Source organism: Macaca fascicularis, chromosome 8 (genome assembly GCF_037993035.2).
Source record: "Macaca fascicularis isolate 582-1 chromosome 8, T2T-MFA8v1.1".
Taxonomy (NCBI): Eukaryota; Metazoa; Chordata; class Mammalia; order Primates; family Cercopithecidae; genus Macaca; species Macaca fascicularis.
In genome coordinates this window covers 116,236,028-116,258,955 of record NC_088382.1, presented here as the reverse complement: position 1 = coordinate 116,258,955, position 22,928 = coordinate 116,236,028, and the positions used below count along the sequence as shown (strand labels likewise).

The following is a 22,928-nucleotide window of genomic DNA, read 5'->3' as shown; positions in this document are numbered from 1 at the left end:
ACCTTTATTCCAGTTCCCAACAAATTCCTCATCTCCATCTGAGACCACCTCAGCCTGGACTTCATTGTCCATTATCACTATCAGCATTTTGGTCAAAGCCATTCAACAAGTCTCTAGGAAGTTCCAAATCTTCCCACATCTTCCTGTCTTCTTCTGAGCCCTCCAAACTGTTCCAACCTCTGCCTGTTACCCAGTTCCAAAGTTGCTTCCACATTTTTAGGTATCTTTATAGCATTACCCCAGTTTGTAGTTCCAATTTACTGTATTAGTCTGTTCTCACACTGCTATAAAGAATTGCCCAAGACAGGGTAATTCTTTTTTTTGAGACAGAGTCTCACTATATTGCCCAGGCTGGAGTGCAGTGGCACAATTTTGGCTCACTGTAATCTCCACCTCCCGGGTTCAAGCAATTCTTGTGCCTCAGCCTGCCAAATAGCTGGGACTACAGGCATGCACTCTGGACGTTCCCTTCTGACTTACCTTTCAGTTAGGGAATTCTTTCCTCTGTGGTGTCTAATTTGCTGCTAAATCCATCCACAAAGGTTCTAATTTGAGGGGTTGTATTTTTCACTTCTAGAATATCCATTTTTCTTTCGCATAGTTTGTATCTTTCTACAAAATTTTTAATTAGGTCAACACATAGCTATTTTAAATTTGATAACTACAATATCTAGAGTTACTGTGGGTCTGTTTCTATTCTCTATTGTGTCACATATCTTGTCATGTGCCTAATTATATTTTGTGTGCTGAACATAAAATTTGCAAAATTGTCTGAAGAAACATTTTGACATGTAGAAACTGGTGACTCTCCAGAGAGAATTAATCTTTCCTTCTGTCAAGTGCCTGAGGACACTAGTAATACCAGATCTTATTAATTAAGTTATAGAAATTTTAATAATTTAAAGCTGAAATATCTTCCTAGGAAGGCCTACCTACTTCGATTTATCTTTCTCCCTTATGTACAACATTTTGGGGTCCACAGTGAGAAGAGATCACTAGGGCCACCCATCCCCTGTGATAGGCCTTGCACTCTGGCCCGGTTCCATTACACCCACAGCCTGTCAAATGCCCCTTTTGGTCACTCAGTTCCTGTTTCAGGAATCAACACTTCCCCTGGGGTAAAAAGCAATCAAATTGGAGTTCTCCCTCCTTAGACCTTTGTCGTCATTCAGATCCTATCTTACCCACACCACTTAGCTTTCTGATACTCTTAATAAAATTTGTTTGCTTTGTGTCCAGCTTTTTAAATTGTTCTCAGCAGGATAGTCTGAATTACCTAGCTTGCTATTACTAGACTTAGAAGTCCTGAAGGGCTTTCAAGCAGAGAATTAGCAGAGCAGTATAAAACCTTTAAAAAAATAATTTTGGTAAAAAATGGAAAGGCATACTGTAGCAAGTCTGTAAATAATCAGTGAAACTATTATGAGATCAGTTTTAATGTAATAAGACTCCTATTATAACTGAATATTACAATATTGATAACAGCTATGTATAAAAAGTTTGATTATTTAAAACACTGAGCTGCAAGTCAGTATTTTCAAAAATAGTAATATAGATACTAAAACTTCAAACACTTTGAAAGTATCTTCTAAACTAAGAAAAAAAAACAGATTGCTGATTGTAGCTTTTCTAATTATTCTATCAATAATGAGATACTAGGAAAAAAACTTGTATTTCTGACATTTCATTATTGACTCCTTATCTTATGATCAAAACAAAACAAAACCCCTCAATTTTCCCTCAAATCTAGTATCTTTTTCTAGATACTACTCCATCTTTCTGCTTCTTTTCAGTTGAATTTTTGAAAGTAGAAACCCACTTTTACTGTCATTATCTCCTACAGAATCCACAATGTGTTGTAATATCTTTTCTTCCCCAGTTCACAATCCCCACCCTAAAATGAATAAATTAAGTGGCAAATTTGATAGGCTTTTCCACTTTCATTTTATCTGATCTCTGTGAAACATCCAAGAGACTTCTGCATGTTCCTCTTTCCCTTTATTTGAAAATATTTCACACTCCTCTTGGTCTCATACCCATTGATGTTCCTTTTTAATGCCTCTTTTCCTCCATCTAGATCTTAAAGTTGGCTCTCTTCTAAGTGAAAAGATCCATGATTTTTTTTTAGTTTTTTTTTTTTATTATTATTATTATACTTAAATTCTAGGGTACATGATATTAAAGAGCTATAGAGCCTTGCTATTTAAAGTGTGTTCCAGGGTCCAGCTGCATTGACATCACCTAGAAGCTTATTGTGAATGTAAGATCTGAGGCTCAGTCCAGACCTACAGATTTACTATTGATTTGCATGCACAACACATTTGAGAGACATAGAAATAGAGCTTCTGAAGAGATCAAAGACCTGCAGACTGCGTAAGTGACAGAAGAAATGGGCTTCCCTACATAACTTCCTATTTGTGACAGTTAACATCACAGTTAACATCAGATTTGAAAACAGCAGTTTTCAAATCTCTGTCAAACTAATACAACGGTTTCTAAATTAGTCACTGTGATAGATTATATTATTGTTACTAAGCCTGTATTCCTTCCCGTTGAGGAATATAAAATATACTTCACCATCCTATTGATGTCAGACATGGCCAACTTGCTTTGCCCAATGAACCATATGTGTCTTCCAGGTGGAAGTGCTTAGAGCCAACATTATACTCCTTAGCTCTTTTCTATCTCAAAACCAGAGATCTTCCATATAGTGGGTGCTCCATCAACATGTATTCCAGAAGAAAGATGTAATTCCTAAAAGATTATTCCACATAGACACATGTGGGCACATGAGTCAGGCTATTCCCATTTCTACTCTTGGTTAAATTATTATGCTTGGGAGCTTAAAAAAATTATTCAACGATTCAGGCATAAAAAGCAAATCATCTACTGGGGAAATGGAAAAGAGTCTGGCTGGCTTGCATAAGACTTCTCTACTGAAACATTATTCAATGCTATAAGACTGAAATTATGCCACTGTATCAAAAACTCCAGAATCAAGTAGGACATTCTAAAAGCATTACTAGAGAATATAGAACAATAATAAGTTATAAAAAAGTGGTTGAAAAACTAAGTGTGAATGTTACAAACATGGACAATGTAAAAATAGTAAAATGAATAAATATTAGGATGTGAGAAGGAGAAAAATGAGAAATGAAACTGCTACTGTCTTATCAAAGCATGGTTAGACATATCCCACCTAAAACTGAAACAAGATTGTAATAACAATATCAATCTATAACTTTTTTTTTTTTTTTTTTTTTTTTTTTTTTTTTTTTTAGAATTTGCTTAAATTTAGACACACTCCTTAGGAATTAATCTCTTGTGGTGAAGAAGTACTATCTTTCATTCTGTCACTCCCTCCTTCTAACCATCCATCCATTCTTCTACATGTATATACACATAGAAGAGATCTTGGCAGTAATGCCTACCCAAATATTAACAGTATCTCTGGGTGACTGGATTAGAGGTGATTATTTTAAAGTTCAGTATTTGCAACATGTGACTTATTTATATATAGTATGTATCAGGTTTATTTTAAAAATTATTTTTTTCTTATGAAAGACTGGAAGCAAATATTCTACAATATTAATGGTTCTTAACTGTGGTATGTGAAAAAAGAATGATTATAATTCCAATGGTTTATTTATTCCACAAGAACCTTGCTACACAGTCATTTCATCTTCAGCATCTTTCTCTAAGCATATAAACATGCCTTCCTTTTAGGAACTTTTCATTATAAGTTACCTCAACTTTTCTAACGTTTCAATCCTATCCAGAGGTTGGCAGAAAACTTAAACATGCATTTCTTTTATTAACTTGCATCATAAAATAGGTGCATGCCCCAAGTACTTGTAAAGAAAAAATAAAAATAAAATAAAATAAATAAAATCTGCTAAATTCATCAAGAGTTTGATTGAGAGAAATAGCATTAAGGAAAACAGAATGATGTAGAGTCCTTCACATCCTAAGTCAGTACTTTTTAACCCTAGTTACATATTAGAATTCTGTAAGAAACTATGAGTGGAGATCTTAAACAGAGATTTCAAGATCAAATCTTTGATTATAATCAGATCTTGGCATCAAAATTTTTTAATGGCTACCCAGGGAATTCTAATGTGTACTCCACATTGCGACTCATTGCTATCAATGCTGCCCAATAAAACTTCCTGCAATGGTAAAAATGTTTTATATCTGCCTTGTGTAATATGGTAGCCACTAGCCATCTGTCTTTTGAGTACTTGAAATGTGTCTAGTGAGACTGAAAGCTGAATTTTAAGTTTTACTTAATTAAACTAATTTACATTAAAATAGCTACATGTGCCTAGTCACAAAGATTCTTTGCTTAGCCAAATTTTAGTCAGGCTGCTGAACCTTCTCCTATGCCTATCTGTTCACTTCCTTATAAAATCCAGTTTCAGCAAGAATCACGTTAAGGTCAGTTTAGCAGGACCCTCCCCCGATTCTGGATATCTGATTACCTTCCGTATCTGATCAGTTTTCTCATCCTCCACTGTCCAGGTGAACTCTCATCACCCTGGCCTGTCTTCAGCAAGAATCCTGGCAGGTCGGTTTCACCGTAATACCCCTTATTCCTGATGTTACCTCTTAGCAATTGTCCATCCATCTATCCTTACTCTACTCCTTGGCTATAAATTCCCACTTGCCCATTTTGTATTTGGAGTTGAGCCCAATCTCTCTCCTCAACTACAAAATCTCATTGCCACAGTCCCTATACCTATTGCTATAGTTCTGAATAAATTCTGTCTTACCGTGCTTTAGGAAGTATTATCAAATAATTTTTCCTTTAACACTAGTTGCTACCATATTAGAGCAAATACAGAATCCTGAATCCAAATTTCTCAATCCAGTTCCTCATTTGTATTAACTGCAATTCAGATACTCAACAGCCATATTTGCCTAGTGGCTACCAAACTGGACATCACAGATACAGACCATTTTCATCACCTCAAAAAATTCTATCGAGCAGTACTCTCAAAAAATCCAAAATAGAGAATCGTAACTATCCAAAATCTATGATTTTACATTTAAAACCCACTTCTCAGTTAAGATGGACTGTTAGATAACTGCATGTTTAGATTAATTGCTTTCCCCCTGTACAGAAGTGCTTTTACTAATTTGCAGTTTAGAGCTACTCCATTGAACTACATTAAAGATTTAATGGGTTTAAAAAAATTAAAAATAGATTTTTGAAACTGAAGTCTGTACTTACTATAAAAATAAGCTTTTTGGTTTGTTTTGCTTTATTACAGAGTTCCATGAGTTTTTTTTGTTATATTCTCACTATAAGGAATAACTGTGTTTCTCCCGGCTGCCTAAGCAACAGGTTTACCTTTATCCTAGGGACACTGTGATTTATGTCTGATTACATTTCCCTCTTTCCATTTACTGCTAGAAAATAAAAGCCAATTTTTGTCCTTCCTCTAATGTATGCATTTGACCTTAAAACATGTTCCTTTTTTGTACTAGTATCACCTTTTGAACAAAATTTATTAAGAGTCTCTTAATGTAAGTTTCCTAGTGGCCATGAAATAAGCCTTTATACACTGAAAAACACTATCTGCAGTCGCTTTACTTTCAATGTTAGATTTCTTGAAGTTAAAAATATAAAAACCTACTTTCCCTTAAGTCTTCTACCATAAAAAGTACATTCTATTTATAATCTAGCAAATTTTAACACTTTCTAAGGTGCTTTAAATAGCTGACCAACTCAAACTGGAAAACTAAACATCCCTAAATAATCCTGTTATAAACATGGGTAACTAAGTTCTCTTACATATATTGCAGGTCCTTGAATAACATCGTTTGGTTATCATTTTTTTTTATAACTTTGATGAGAAAAAAAAAATCAATTCCTAGCCAAGGCCACTGTCTGTGTGGAGTTTACACATTCTACCCACATCTGTATAGGTCTTCTCCGAGTACTCCAGTTCCCTCCCACATCTAAAGATGTGCACATTAGCTTAATTAGTGTGTTTAAGCTGTCCTAGTATGAATGAGTGTGTGTGTTTGTGTGTGTACATGTTTGTGTATGACTGTGCCCTGAGGTGGAATGGTGTCCTGTCTAGGGCTGGTTCCCACTTTATGCCACGAGCAGGACAGGATCCAGCCAACAGTGACTCTGAACTGGAATAATTGAGTAAATAATTATCTTGTCGTTATTAACCTTTCTTTAATGTTTGTATAGTTCACATTTATTTCAATGTTTAATACTGGAAGTGTTTTAGGTCTTTACTTACAAGTTTGCCAATGTTTTTGTGACCAGAAATATATAGTAGGAACCTAACTCTTGTTTACATCAATTAGCATATGGTAAAATTGGTTTCTTTATACATCATTTTGCTTAAAAGTTGCAGTTTCCACAAACCTATGGATGGTGTCAAAGGTGGACTTACTATACTAAACTGCAGTTATAAATTTACTATATTCTATTTTAAACACATTGCTTCTAACAAGTAAACCTCCTGAGAACTTAAATATTAAAAAATACCTTATACTAAGTTTTAAATATAATAAATGTTAAGTTCTTAAACATTCCAGTGGTTTCTAAGTTTAGCCAAATTGTTGCACCTTTCAACTTAAAATCCCAAGTCAAAAAACAAATACGCAAGTATGCATTTTAAATTATACTCTTAAGACTAATTTGTTGGGCACTTTTATAGGCCTAATTCTCTGAAACACAACAAATACCTTAAAGACCAAGTACACTGATTATTCCTAGACTTAAAACAAAACTATTAATATAAGCATTTAATAAATGTCATCGTTTCTATATTTACTTCTAACTTTCTCATGGATAAAAGACTTACCCACTAAGAAAAGCGTGTTTCCCAGACCAGCAGCATCAGCATTACTTGAGAACTTGTTAGAAATGCAAATTCTCAGCCATACAGAATCACAAATTCTAGCAGAGGTATCCAACAATGTTTTTCTAACAAGCCCTTCAGGAGATGATTCTGTTGCATGCTAAAGTTTGAGAATCATCAGCTTATTTTAGAGGCAGTTTTGCTCTAGAACACAGATAATACAGAACTTCCTATCAGCTATCCTGTGAGATGAGCAGCAATTCTAAAACAGGCAAATCAACTTCATGCCTGAGAACCACTGAACTAAATGAAACACTATTAAGGAAGGCTAACTAGCTGGGAGTCACCATTAAAGTCCACTGAGGTTGCTGATCAAGTAGAGAGTATTCTCTTCCTCCCAACCTAGATTTAGGAAAAGAGACTAAAACTGGAGTCAGCTAGGGTTATCTTTACCAACACTGTGAGTTTTTTGTTTTGTGGTGGTGGTGGTTACATAGTTACTGTAACAACTGGTATATTCCAGGTCCCTTAGAGCAGTGGTCCCCAACCTTTATGGCACCAGAGATCGGTTTCATGGAAGACTATGGAATATGGACACGTGGGCAAGGGCTGAGGGATGGGGAGAGAGATGGTTTCTCGATTAAACTGTTCCACCTCAGATCATCAGGGATCAGACCTTGCATGTGCAGTTCACAACAAAGTTCACACTCTTATGAGAATCTAATGTCCCCACTGATCTACCAGGAGGCAGATCTCAGGCAGTAATGCTGGCTCGCCTGCTGCTCACCTCCCGCTGTGCAGCCTGGTTCCTAACAGGCCATGGACCAGAGCTGGGGACCCCTGTCTTAGAGGCACTTGTTCTTCCTGGGTTCAAGATAAGCCATCATCTAACTCTTTTTTTTCTTTTTTTTTTTTTTGAGACAGAGTTTCACTCTTTTGTCCAGGTTGGAGTGAAGTGGCGTGATCTCAGTTCACTGCAACCTCCATCCCACTGGGTTCAAGTGACTCTCCTGCTTCAGCCTCCCAAGTAGCTGGGATTACAGGCATGAGCCACCATGCCTGACTAATTTTTGTATTCTTGGTAGAGACAGGGTTTCGCCACGTTGGCCAGAGTGGTCTCAAACTCCTGACCTCAATGATCCACCTGCCTCGGCCTCTGAAAATGCTGGGATTACAGGCGTGAGCCACTGTGCCCGCCCAACCATCATCTAACTCTTAGCACATCATCTGAGTTGGCAATTTCCAACCTAATATATTTCTAATTTTTCTCACACCCTCATTGGATTTTGCATTTCCAGCTCTGTCATTTTACTAACTTTCTAATTCTAAAGAACCTTCGATGACAATCCATCCTATCCTTTACAATCTAAATTAATTTAACTTTAACACTTTACATGAAAGAATTTCAATTCTCACATTTTTTTTCCCTATCTCAAGGACTATAATTCTTGCAAATACTAAGAAAACACCCAAATAAATTCTGAATCTCTCATTTCTTTCTTTGGCTCAGATTTTTCAAAAGGAAAATAGGATAATAATAGTACTATTTCATCAGGTTTTTATTAGGATTAAACAAAAAACATTTGTTCAGAGCCTGCCCCATTACAGCTATTATTCTTGCTATAGGTTGAGTATCACTTATCTGAAGTGCTGGGGAACAGAAGTGTTTTGGATTTTTTTGAATCTTCCTAAAGGATAGAATGGATTTGGAATATGTGCATTACTGATGGAGCATCCCAAATCCAAAAATCCAAAATGCTCCAAAGAGCATTTCCTTTAAGCATCATGTAGGCCTTCAAAAAGTTTCAGATTTTGGACTTCCTGATTTGGGATGCTCAACCTGTTATTAGTAAAAGTATCATCATCGTCATCATCATTATTACTTCTGTTATTACTAAAAGTATCATCATCAGCATCATCATCATCCCAGTTATTGAAATAGCCATTACCCCTAATCCAAGCAAGACATGATTTTTTAGGCCCCCTAATATTAGGTTAGAAACCCTTGTTATATACTCTCATAATATATTTTACTTTCCATGCCCAATACCCAACACTGTTATAAATTCCTTGTCCAATGTCTATTTTTTTCCTAAATAGGATCATTAATGAACCCCAGTACCCTCATCAGCAAAACGAAACTGCTACTATTGACTACCTCATAGGGTTGTTGCTGAGGGTTAACTTGTGCATAAGACACAGCAAGCACTATATGTGTTGCCTATTATAATTACTATTCCATGTCTTGGTTTACATTTTCCATGATTATCAAAAGTGAACCAGTAACAAGAATATCAATTTCAGGCTTCTAAACTCTTCTCCTTCAATTACATATATTCAGTATATAGGATTTTCTTAATGTAAACCTAAAATGAAATTTCAGCATCAGGGATAATCATTTAAGAAATATTATTATTAAATAGTGTTTCCTTGACATGTCAAATAATTCAAGTCATAAAAATGTAGTATGTTCCCACTTAACCTCATTTTTCATCAACTCTATTGATATACACACACATACCAGTAATATATATGCTATGAGGCAGAGCAGTTTTAGGTGCCCAGTTCAACAATTTGCAACTAAGGTCTATGGTTGGTATTACAAGATGTTAATGTCCCATATTCAAAGTTGAAAGAACTGTTGGCTACTGAAGTCAGCACTTCTGCATAGGAGTAGCCATTTTAGTAGAACTGTTCCATCACTGCTTCTACTACTGCTATCCAGCATTGTCATCCTCCCACTAAGGGGCCAAGAAGGACTAAGATGAAAAAGTGAACCCCTGCTTCTATTCCTTCTCACATCCTAACATCAGAGGAGTTACACATCAAGAAGGGGTGGAGGGGAGTTTGTGAGAGCTAGACCACACCTCTTCTTCACTGCAAACCTAACCTGGAATGGGAACTGAGGTAGAAAGATAAATGGAGGTATAAATTGAATATGAGACTGAAATTTTTAAATAAATGGACCAAGTCTTAAGTAACTGAAAGATACTGTTTTAATTGCTAAAAATAAATGAAAAGAAAATGTAAAAGGGCTGAGTTATGCTCAAAGAATCCTGTCACCAAGTGGGAAAATGAGGTTGATATAACAGGACAGCTTATGATAAAAAACTATTTCATGTTTATATTACAGTAAGTTGAGAGTCTACACTACTAAAAATTTATCTATATTTATTACAATCTAGTGAAGTGAGTACTTTTAAAGATTATACATTATGAGTTATTGTCATGCCCCTAAACAAGAGCTATATTTAAAGTTCAAACAATTTTTTTAAATCAAAGCATAATGTACCCTTTAATCAGGAACAAGCATTGTATTTTAAGATGTTTCCTTTGTAATCGTTATTAACTAGATCAATGGTGTGATAATGTCCTTAATATGTCTAAGTCTCAATTATGGTTTTCCTGAGAGGGCTATAATGGCGGAGCCAGCAAGCACTAAAAGCTGGTAGGAGCAAAAGCAGCCACCTTGGAGAGGAGTAAAGGAAGGAGAGACACCAACAGTTCAGTAAGTGGTTTGTTTATAGAAAGCGTAAACTCAGAAACATTGACTAAAGCTTTTTTTGTTGTTTGTTTGTTTGTTTGAGATGGAATCTTACTCTGTTACTCAGGCTGGAGTGCAGTGGTGTGATCTTGGCTCATGGCAACTTCCACCTCCCCGGGTTCAAGCGATTCTCCTGCCTCAGCCTCCTGAGTAGCTGGGATTCCAGGAGTGTGCCACTATGCCCAGCTAATTTTTGTTCTTGTTTTATTTTTGAGATGGAGTCTCGTTCTGTGGCCCAGGCTGGAGTACAGTGGGGCCATCTCACTGTAACCTTGCCTCCTGGGTTCAAGCAATTCTCCCACCTCAGCTTCCCTAGTAGCTGGGACTACAGGCACGCTTCACCACGCCTAGCTAATTTTTGTATTAGCAAAGACAGGGTTTCACCACGTTGGCCAGGCTGGTCTCGAAGTCCTGACCTCAGGTGATCCACCCGTCAGGGCTTGCCAAAGTGCTGGGATTACCAGCGTGAGCCACCACAACTGGCTGACATTTGACCAAAATTTTATCTGGTCTATCCTTAATCTGTTAATGGTAAAACTATCTTATCAACATCATTACTGAACATGACTCCCTCTACCCCTTCTTGATGCGTAACTCCTCTGATGTTGGGTTGTGAGAAGGAACAGAAACAAGGTTCCACTTTTTCATCTTAGTGGATGAAAGGAGGAGTAAGATCACTAACAACAAAGGGTTTCCTGGAATGCAATCAATTTACATGTGTGAAAGTATCTGTAACAAGAAATACTCCTATAATACACAGGACTTTTTAATGAACTGAAGAAAGAATGATAGCAGGAAACTTAAGCAGCTATTAAGAAACTGAAATAAGAATAATCTCAAGCAGAAAGAGCAGAAGAAATCCTTCAAACAGACTGACAGACACTCATTCTGAAGGACACCAACACAAAGAACAACCCTAGAGCCAAATTCCTCCTGATAAGCAGCTGCAAAGCACAGAATTCTCATTTTAAACAAAGGCTAGCTGGAAACACATGAAGACTCACTTATTTTTACTTGTGTATATACACGTTGCCTCCCAAAAGTCGGCTAGTTTTTACTAATTCTACTCCAAATGAAAGTGCTCTAGAACAGAGGATTTTGAAATCACCAAATCCAACCTCATTTACAAAGGAGAAAATATAGGCCCAAAGACACTAAGTAACTTTTCCAAATTCTTGCAGGAAGTTAATGGTAGGATGCACCTGCCCACATGACTGTGGTCATACTTTGACCTCACAAGGCCTCTCTAATGTGTCAGAGATTTGGGGGCACCGTGAATATTAAAGAATATGTAATGAATTCATAAGGCAGCTTCTACAGAAGCGGAATATGTATCACTTCTGAAGTGCCACTTTGAAGGAGGGTGTCAGATATAGCTGTGTGCTCCATATATATAAACACAAAGTACCTGCTGCCCAGTCTGGATTCTCCTCCTGGGCTCAAAAGATCTTCCCGCCCCAGCCTCCTGAGCAGAGTAGCTGGAACTACAGACAAGGGCCACCAAGATACACGTGTTTGGGCATATTTATTAAAACACTAACCATATTCCTTTTTAGTTAAGTTACCCCACATATTTCTGAATTCTCCAGCCATCTCAAGGCTGGTCACATATCAACTGTTTTCAATTTCAGGCTACTGAAAACTCATTTAAAAAAATCCTTGATTCGAACACTTTAAAGTCCCTTTCCTATGCCTGGTCCCATTTTTAAGAGGATTCTGCCTTTGGTTAACATTCTTCAGAGCAGAAACAAAAAGTATTCCCCTCCCCTTTTCATTTCTTAATTCCATAAACAGCAATTCTACAGATAAAAAATATTTTACGTAAAGTAAGGAAAATTTATTTAAAAGGGCTATGCTAAAATGAGATTTTAATATTTCTTCAAAGCTTAAGATTTCTTCAAAACGTCTTAATATTTAGATTAATTTGTAGATCTTAAGATCTACAAATTAAATATTAAACAAGATAGATTATTACACACATAGATCAAATTATGTGTGATCACATAGATCAATAGATGTCCTCACTGTTTTACTGCTTTAAAACAATCTATAGGGCCCAGCATGGTGGCTCAGGCCTGTATTCCCAGCACTTGGGAAGGCCCAGGCAGGAGGATCACTTGAGGCCAGGAGTTAAGACCAGCCTGGGCAACACAGCGAGACACCATCTCTACAAAAATAAAGATAAAATTTAAAATAAAATAAAATGACTGGTAGGATGTGGAGTTATAAACAGATTTTACACTTTGTGCCTATCTTTATTTTCTAAACTCTCTAATGCTAATTTTTCATAACCTTCAAATATTAAAGCAATTAACAAAAATAAAATAAAATAAGACATGGCTAGCATGTCTGCTACCTGTTAAAGGAAGCCAAGGACACTGGAAATTACCCTGTGCCTTATGCTGAAACTGTTCAGCAGCACTTTCAAAAATTCTGTAAGTTATCAATATCATGTCGCTACAAATGACTGTTTTAAAGAATGGCACAAAGACACTGTGGTGAAAAAAATCAACCAACACAACACAAAATAAACAGGAACTGAGAAAGTTTCTAGGTTCTGCCATCACAAGACAACGTGCAGCCGTTCAAAAAGTACACGACGCAAAAAGTCAACTAGCTTCCCATGTTAATGAAGTGTTTCATTTTACAAAGAAGTATGTGGCTTTTTGTTTCGTTTAGGAAGTGAATCCTAATAGCTGACAAATATCAAAGAAAGATTGACCCAAACCAAAACGAAAACAGGCACAACGCTCTTCAAGAATCCAAGACTGAAAACACCGACGTCATAACTGGTTCAGTCTTCACCTCCCAGTGGGAGGGAAAGAGAGAATGGATCGTACCCTTGAAATGCTTGGCGGGGAAAGAAAATCAAGTCTAGGTGGGGAAAGCAGGAAGAGCAGAGCAGGAAGAGCTGGCACGCAGCTCAGTCTTCCCTCCCCAGAGCCGAAGGAGTCCTTCCTTCCTCGCCCCCTGCGGCCGCCACCCCAGCCACGTCGCCCGCCCGGTCCCAGGCACACCTGCCAGGGCCGGGCCGCGACCCCCGCCCGGCGCCACGACCACCGCCTCCCCCCAGCCCTCAGCCTAGGTCGTCCGCGCGGAAGGCGAAAGAAGGGTGGGCTCACCAGGTCCCTCCGGGCTGGACGGCGCCGGGGGCCGGTGGGGCGGGGACCCGCACCCGAGGTCCCCCTGGGCGGGCTCCCTCAGGTAATCCTCGAAGCGCACCTGCCGGGCTTCGCCGCCGCCCCCGAACCCCCACAGGCGGTTGGCCGTGCCCCGCAGAAGGCGTCCGCTCTTCTCGGTGAACGTGGTCAGGTAGTCCATGCTGCCGCGGGGCCGGACGCGGAACTGGGGCCCAGGAGGTCGACGGTTTCGGCGGTGGCGGCCACCACTAGCGCGCCCGCCGCCCCATCAGACCTGATCCAGGGGAGGTGGCTCCGCGCGCCTCACAGGAGGTGGAGAGGGGGAGGGGGCGTCCCTCTCCCGGCCCGGGGACAGACCATCAGGAAACCACGCGTCGGGGGAGCAAAAGACGGACAAAAGTTTTTGAAAAGTTTTTCTTGTGGCTTCCAAATGCCAAATGAGGCAGAACTTAGCTTGTCACATAGGTATATTCTTCCTGGAACCGAGGCGGGGTCGGAAAACTGGTGGCTTTTAAGCAAGCTGGACGGGTCCTCTCCGGGCATCCCCCCACCGGCCTGGCGCCAATGGAGCCGGCCTGCCCCGCCCTGCCCCTCCCCGCCCCGTCCGGGCTCCGACCGGACTTTCAGGACTGCAAGGGAAAGGGGGTGGACAGCCAGCCTCCCGCCAGGTCAGAGGAGGGGATAAAAATGGCCCAGGGGAGACATTGCTGGAGTTGCACGGAGTTCGGGAGCCTAGGAAGGGTCTGCAAATAACAGTCAAAAACTTTGAAGGGTGTGTGTGTTGGCTTGGGGAAAAAAGAGGGTGGAGTGTATCACATAAAACTTGCAGCTTGTCTTTACTTTTTTCTTTTTTTTTTTTTTTAGGACGGCGGAGATACTTTCAACGTTAAGATTGCAGTCATAATTACAACATGAATAGTAACATTTTAAGTTCGTTGTACCAGTATGAACTCATGTTAGTGTTCGACATTCTATGATCCCAGTCCTGTTTAAGCAATGTAATTGAAGACTTTAGTTTGCAGATCTACCTTTCAGGGACCAAGAACCTAGACAGGGAAAGAGCGGTACCTTTTGACAGAAATTTAATACCCCATTTTGCTTCCTGTGAGATCTGGTTATTCTCTTCCTTTCACATCTGTTCGTAGCTCTTGTAGTTTTCCCAGGCATTAAATAAGTAAACCCTCTTTCTTGGAATCACCAATATATTACTATACTGGGGGGAAAAAAAAGATTTGAATTACTTAGGAAGCTGATGAACTACCCACTCCAACAATAGAGTCCTGAAAATCAGTCTTAAGCTTTTGGCCAAACTACTGAAGATTATGCCTCCTGACACACACACACCCTTTTTTTGTTGTTGTTGTTGTTGTTTTAACCAGTTGACAGATCTTTTTTGCATCATCACCATTTTCAGTTTAAATTCTTACTAGGTTGGATAAATGTCACCATTCTAATATCAGCCATCATCATTATACTTGGTGAAAAATACCGCATGTCTGGGCTGCACCCTCACAGTGTCTAATTCGGTGTTTATGGTAAAGGGGCCCAGGAGAATCAGCATATCCAGCAATCCATGTTTTCAGGGTTGTGGCTTGGGAAAGAACTGTTACAGACTTCTGCTCTACCTAAGGACCTATTTTGTAGATGTTGCAATGGATGGAATGTTTGTGCTTTCCCTCAAATTCATTTGTTAAAATCCTAACCCCAGTGTGATGGTATTAGGAGGTGGGGCCTTTGGGAGGTAATTCATGAGCATAGAGGCCTCATGAATGCGATTAAGTGCCCTTATAAAAAAGGGACCCAGAGAGCTGTCACCATCTTTCTGCCACATGAGGATACAAAAACACAGCAGTTTGCAAACGAGAAGAAGGTCCTCACCAGAAACTAACCATGCTGGCACCCTAATCTTGGACCTCTAGCCTCCAGAACTGTGAGAAATAAATGTGTGTTTATAAACCAGTCAGTGAGTCTGTGGTGCTTTATTATAGCATCCAGAACGAGCTAAGACAGCTACTAAGTAGCATTCCATTTGACAAGGAAGCCTTACCATGCACACTACTTCTAAGTTCAATGAAAGAGAGGCTCGGTAAGTTTTAAAAATCAAATTTCAATGAATTAGTGTAATTCTCATTAACAATTTAAATTATTTTTCTAAGATATGTTTTACATCTTCTAAAAATTTACCGGTTTGTTATAAGCATATCCAATTAATGCTTGAGATTTTACCTGATTAGATCTGCACTTTTACGTCCAACATTTGCAGGAACCTTCTTCATTCTACCAGTTCAAATCCAGATTTACAGGTAGTTAACCCATCTGTTTTTTTTTTTTTTTTTTTTTTTCTGCTTCTATTTTATAGAAGGCTAGAGCTGCTGGAGAAAAATGTGTAACCTTGGTGACTGAATGCCTTACAATCTTTGATTTAAACTCGGCTGGTCGTAATGTCTCTAAAATCCTTTTATTCATATAGTGTTCTCTTTCATTCTCTATATTTGTTGTCTGAACTGTCATCATTCTCCTGAAGTTACCAAACTCGTCACTTGAACATGTTACTTTGCCTTCTACATGACCCAGAAAATCATAGGCCATGAAATATGAACATTCATTTTTCTTTCCTTTTTCTCTTCAATCTACATCAAGTTGCTCTCCCTACCTTGTCTTAGAAGGAGGTCTTTATTCCTGTCCATGCCTTTCTTCCGAAAGTCTAATTATGTTGTCTGTGGCTTGCCAGCTTTATTATTCTTCTCTGTTCCTTTTCACTATATGTCCTTTCCTCTTATCCTTCCATCAGCCACATAAATCACTCTCAGCCTTAAAAAAAGCTTGCTTATATACCATGCCTGCTTTTTCAAGCTACCTTTTTCCTCATTAAAAAAAAACCAAACCTTTATTGATATGTAATTTAAGTACTGTAAAATTCAACTGTTAAAATTATACAGTTCATCTGATAACAATTCAGGGTTATAAAGCTATCATCAAAATGTAATCTTTGAACCTGAACATTTCCATCACCACAAAAACTTTTTACCAATCTGTAGTCACTCCCCAGTCACACTTGCAGCCCTAGGCAACCACTAGTCTATTTCTGTCTCAGTGGATTTGCCTTTTATAGACATTTCATATAATACTTGGTCTTTGGGGTCTGGTTTCTTTCACTTGTTTTGAGGCTTCTTCGTGTTGTAACATGTATTAGTACTTCATTCCTTTTTACTGCCAAATAACATTACATTGTATAAGATATACCACATTTTATCGATCCATTCATCCATTGATGGATATTTGGATTGTTCATACCTTGAGGCTATTATGAATAATGTTGTTAGGAACATCTATGTAATTAAGTTTTTTTGTTGACCTATTTTCATTTCACATATATACATATGAGTGAAACTGCTGGGTCAAAATGGTGGCTTTCAGTGGGCAAAAAGGTTTAATTTTGATGAAGTCCAATTTATCAATATTTTTATCAGGTCTGTGCTTTTCATTGTATCTAAGAAATCTTTTGACTAATCCAAAGTATGAAGATTAACTATTATGTTTTTTCTATGAGTTTTATTTTATTTAGCTCATTGATCTAATATAGGTCTAATATAGGTCTTTGATCTATTTGGGGTTAATTTTCAGGTTTCGTGTGAGGAAGTGGTCCAAATTCATTTTTTTATGTGTGGCTATCCAGTTGTTCCAGCACCACGTATTGAAAAGATGATTTTTTCCCCCATTGTCTTTGCATCTTTTTCAAAACTTAATTGACCTTAAATATAAGGTTTTATTTCTGGACTCTCAATTCTACTATTCCTAAACCCATGCCAATACCATGCTATCTTGATTACTGTAGCTTTCTAGTAAGTTTTGGAATTGGGAAGTGTGAGTCTTCCCGTTTTGTTCTTCATTTTGAAGATTGTTTTGGCTATTTTGCATCCTTTTCATTCCATATGAATTTTAGGATTACTTTGTCAATTTCTTCAAAGAAAAAAGTCAGTTGTAATTTTGATAGGAATAGCATTAAATCGGTAGATCAGTATGGGAAGTATTGCTATATCGTCCATAAACAAAAGGATGTCTTTCCATTTAGGTAGATCTTCAATTGCTTTCAGCAGTGTTTTGTGCTTTTCATTGTATAAATCTTGTACTTTTTTGTGACATACATTAATACGTGTTTTATTTTTTGTTGGTATTGTGAATAGATTTTTTTTTAGATTGCCATTGCTAGTATACAGAAATAAAATCGATTTTTGAACACTGTTCTTGTATCTTACAACCTTGCTGGACTCACTAATAAATTCTACTCATTGTTAAATGGATTTCTTAACATTTTCTCTATATAAGTACATGTTTTCTGTAAATAAAGATGGTTTTGTTTTTTCCCTTCCAATTCAGATGCCTTTTTTTTCTTGCCCAATTGCCCTGGTTAGAACTTTCACAGTACAATATTAAATAGAAGTTGTGAGAGCAGATATCATTTTATTCCTGAATTTGGAGAAAACACATTGAGTCTTTCACAATTAAGTATGATATTATATGTTGGTTTTTTGTAGATGCCCTTACTCTAGCTTAGGAAGGACCATTCAATTCCTAATTTATTTTATTTTTGTCATAAATGGACGTTAGATTTTGTCAAATGCTTTTTCTGCTTCTGTTGATATAATATTGTGCTTTTTGTTCTTTATCCTGTTAATATAGTGTTTACATTAATTAATATTTGTATATTAAATGAACCTTGCCTTCCTTAGATAACCTTCAGAATGTATAATATGATGCTTGATTTGGTTTGTTGGTATTCTGTTGATGATTTTTTGTCTATATTCATAATAGATATTATATTGGTTTATACTTTTCTTCCCTTGTGATATCCTTGTCTTGCTTTGGTGTTTGGGTAATACTGGCCATCCTTTTCTAATTTTTTGGAAGAGTTTCTGAAGGATTGTTACTAATCATTCTTTAAGTGTTTAATAGAATTCCCGATTGAAGCCATCTGGTCCTAGGCTTTTCTTTCTGGTAATATTTTAAATTACTATAATCGTTTACCTCATACACACACACACACACACACACACACACACACACACACACACACACACACATATATATTAGATTTTCTATTTCTTCTTGTGTCAGTCAGTTTTGGTAGCTTTGTCTTTCTAGGAATTTGTCCATTTAATGTAAGTCATCTAATTTGTTGTTCATAGTATTCCTTTTAATCCTGTTCATTTCTCTGATTTATATTAATATCAGCTCTTTTACTCCTAATTTTAGTAATTTGAGTCATCTCTGTTTTTTTCTTGCTCATTCTAAATCTTTGTCAATTTTGTTGTTCCTTGCAAAGAGCCAACTTGAGGTTTCATTAATGAGGTTTCTCTAATGTTTTTCTATTTACTATTCCATTAATACCCATGCTAATCTTTATAATTTCCTTCTTTCTATTTGTTTTGTGTTTAGTATCTTCTATTCCCACCTCCAACCTCCCTAGTTTCATAAGGCAGAAGGTCAGGCTATTGATTTGAAATCTTCTTTTTTTATAATATAGGTTTTTACAGCTACATGCCTCATTAGTTCTGTCCCACAAATTTTGTTATATTGTACTTTAGTTTTTATTTATCTCAGAGTAATTTTCTTTATGAATTATCATTTGAATCATTGGCTATTTAGGAGTATGTTGTTTAATTTCCACATATTTGTGAATTTCCCAAATTTCTTGTGTTTTTCTGACTTCTAACTTAATTTTACTGTAGTTAGAGAACATACTTGGTATGATTCCCCCATCCTTTCAAAATCATTGAGTTTTTTTTATGGCCTAGTTTATAGTCTATCCTGGATAATATTCCATTTTCCCTCATTTTTAAGCCTTCCATTCATCACTGAATTTCTTGAAAATCCATATTTGCTGCCTCTCTTAAGCTCCTACCCAAGCTCACTCTCAGCAAATTCTCATCCATTCATTCAGCTTTAGTAAATGCCTACTCAGCACTAAGATAGAAAGTCCCTATTTCTATGGCACTTTCAAGCTGATGGTACACTCCCAAAGATCACCAGTGCCAGCACAAGATGTTTTTGTGTGATTAGAAAGAGATACCCCTGCAAATAGACACGTTACAAAAAGGCATCTCTAATCCAAAAATGAAATTAAGAAAATAATTCCATTTATAGTAGCATCAAAAAGACAAAAATATTTAGAAATAAATCTCTCCAAGGAGGAGCAAGACATATACTGAAAAATACAAAACATAATTGAAAGAAGTTAAAGAAAATCTAAATAAATGGAAAGAGATCCCATATACATGAACTAGAAAACTTAATATTGTTAAAATGGCAATTCAGAAATCAATATACAGATGTAATACATTCCCTATCAAAATTCCCCTGCTTTATTTACAGATATGGAAAATCTCATCTTCAAATTCATATAGAACTGCAAGGAGCCCCAAAGAGCCAAAACAATTTAAAAAGAAAAACAGAGTTGGGGGACTCATACTTCCCAATTTCAAAACTTTCTTCAAAGCTACAGTAATCAAAAACCATAGTACAGGTGTAAGAATACATGTACACATCAATAAAATAGAATTTAGGGTTCATAAGTAAACACATACATTTAGGGAAAACAAACCGATTTTCAAAAATGATGCCAAGGCATTTAATGGGGAAAAATATTGGCTTCAACAAATGGTGCAGTAACAACTCCATACTCACATACAAAAGAATGAGATTAGACCCTTACCTCACACCGTAGATAGAAATGAACTCAGAATGGATTAAAGACATAAGTGTATGATTTAAAACTATTAAATTCCTAGAAGAAAACATAGGGTAAATCTTTGTGATCTTGAAATTGGCAGTGGACTCAGAGATTACATCAAAGGCATAAACAACAAAACTAATTTGCCTCATTACTAATATGAGGAATGCAAATACCTGCCAATAAATACCATTTTCTTCTATCAGGATGGTGAAGATCAAAAAGTTTAAAACCATTTTGGTAACAGCAGGTGGAAACTACCACTTTCATATATTACTAGTAGGACAGCAAAGAATGGTACTACCATTTTGCAGGATCATCAAAGAGAGGGTCATTTTGCAGGATCTATCAACATTTTTAAAGCACACTCCTTTTGATTAAGTATCCTCACTTCTTGATATTTATCCTATTGATGTATGAAATGATGCAATTTTCTATTTGTAATAGCAAAATGTTGAAAATAACCTAAGTGGTTACTAATAAAGAAATGATTAAATAAAATATGACATGTCCATATAATGGAATATTATTCAGCCATTAAAAATAATTACACAGTTCCTGGTATAACTGATTATGAAAGAATCTTGAAAAAAGTATTTTTAAGGGGGAAAGCAAGATACAGAACACCACATGTGGTATGCTTCAATTTTTGAAAACAATGTAAAGTATATGTAGTTATCCACATACAAATAAAACATTTCTGTTAGTATATATAAGAACCTAGTAATGGTGGTTGCCTTCTGAGAAAAGAAGTGAGTGGCTTAGGGCGTGATGAGAGAGAACCTTAATTTTCACTGTGTGTATAATATGCATGTATCGCCTATTCAAAAATGATTATTTAAGTTAAAAATGACCTGTTTTCCATAAGCCCATTCTATCTTGTAGGAGCTTGCTAGACTGTCCACTGTCAATTTAACTGTCATTCAGCTCCTATGAAAGGCATTTGAGATAGACTGCATTTCTCAATCATCAGTAAGAAAAATGTGATCTTTCTTAAGTCGTCTAAAAGTTATAGGCGTATCAAGTTAGGTCATCTGCAGTCAGTATACCTAAGGCATGTCTCATCATTAAGAACATGGGTCCTGAGTCTAACGTCAGATGCTGGCTTTGCCACTTATTAGCAGCGTAATGGGAAAGTAACTGATTTAGCCTCTCTCTCCCTCAGGTTCCTTACCTGTAAAATAGAGATAATATAGAGATGTCGGGAAGATTTAATAACACAGTGCAAGCAATATGCCTACAAGAGTGCCTGTAAAACATTAAGCCTTGGTAAATGTGAGCTATAATACTTCCTATAAAATACCTTATCAAGTTATACCATTAGTGTTATATTCTGAATTTTACTGAAGTTCAATGTAAGAAACAATTGTGTGAGGAACTGACATTGAAGACATTATTCATTATGTTGTTATTTAGTGTATATAATTAACAATATTTTTGACAGATACTTAGAATTTTATGTCAGGAAAAATCCTTGTGAAGACAGTACAGGCATTCATTAACCAGATAATACATATTATCATCTTGTCTTAAGTTTCAAATACAATGACCATCTATTTTTTTTTTCCAAAAAAGAACTACCTTGCCATTTCCTTTGCTTAGTAATTTCTGGTATCATTGAAATTATTATTTTTTACCAAATGTTTAAATTAAAAGGACAATATATAACTGGATACATGCATATGGGAAAACAAAACTATAGTATAGAAGGCTATATAATAGTAAATTTCTTATGTCCTTCCCGAATCAACCTCTACAGGTTTGTGTATATCCTTCTGGAAATTTTGTATGCATATATTTATATAGGGTTACTATGTGTATATATGCATGTGTGTTTCTTTAAAAAAAAAAAAAAACCCACACAAATGGGAACATATTGTGTCCACAATTTTGTTGTTGTTGTTATCTTGTTTGAAATAGGGTCTTATTCTATTGTCCAGGCTGGCATGCAGTGGTGCGATCAGGGCTTATTGCATCCTCGACCTCCTGGGATCAATCCATCCTCCTGCCTCAGGCTCCTAAGTACCTGGGACTATAGGCGCATACTACCACACCCAGCTAATTATTGTAGTTTTTGTAGAGACAGGGTTTTGCGGTGTTGCCAGCCTGGTCTTGAACTCCTGGGCTCAAACGATCTGCATGCCTCTACTTCCCAAAATGCTGTGATTACAGGCGTGAGCCAAGGCGCCTGGCCCATGTTCATAGTTTTATACAAATATTTTCACTTCCCTGTGTCTTAGACACCTTTCCATATCAATTTCTATTAGTTCTCCTTCATTCTTTTTACAGTTTCCGAGTTCAATTTATTATTATCTGTTGAAAAAGCCTTTTGTTGTTAGTTGCTAGAATATTTAATTTAATTACATCACATTTACTTCCAAAAAACATGTAAGAGCTAAAAACTCACTGGAAAGCACACTGTTAATAAGTTGGAAACTTGTGCACTACTGTATGTAGATTATTTAAACCACTCCCCAAAATGCTTTAAGAAATTCTGCCCTCCCGGGCACTATTCCTTAAAGGAAACATTGTTCTTTTAATTGTGGAATCTTAAATAGAAAAATTTCAAGTAAGACAATGATTTCTAAAAATATGAAGAAAAATGACATGAAAACTAGGAAAATGGCTCTGATTTTATATTTTTATACTAAAAGAATATCATCAGTAACCTAAAAATAATTAGAAAC

At 36.8% G+C, this 22,928-nt stretch overlaps 1 protein-coding gene across 24 annotated transcripts in view; it reads right to left on the bottom strand.

Annotated features, from left to right (window-relative positions):
- Positions 1-22,928, bottom strand: part of OXR1 (oxidation resistance 1) — a 382,144-nt gene that overhangs the window by 79,677 nt on the left and 279,539 nt on the right. For 7 of the 24 annotated variants that reach the window (XM_005563912.4, XM_005563915.4, XM_073999295.1 and 4 more), the window contains exon 1: positions 13,494-13,816. The exons of 12 other annotated variants lie outside the window; for them this stretch is intronic. In XM_005563912.4, coding sequence (XP_005563969.3) covers positions 13,494-13,692 — 199 coding nt within the window. In that variant the 5' untranslated portion in view covers positions 13,693-13,816. Of the gene's footprint in view, positions 1-13,493; positions 13,817-22,928 lie in introns of those variants that run through there. 5 more of the 24 variants (XM_005563918.4, XM_073999294.1, XM_073999297.1 and 2 more) reach the window with 1 other exon arrangement.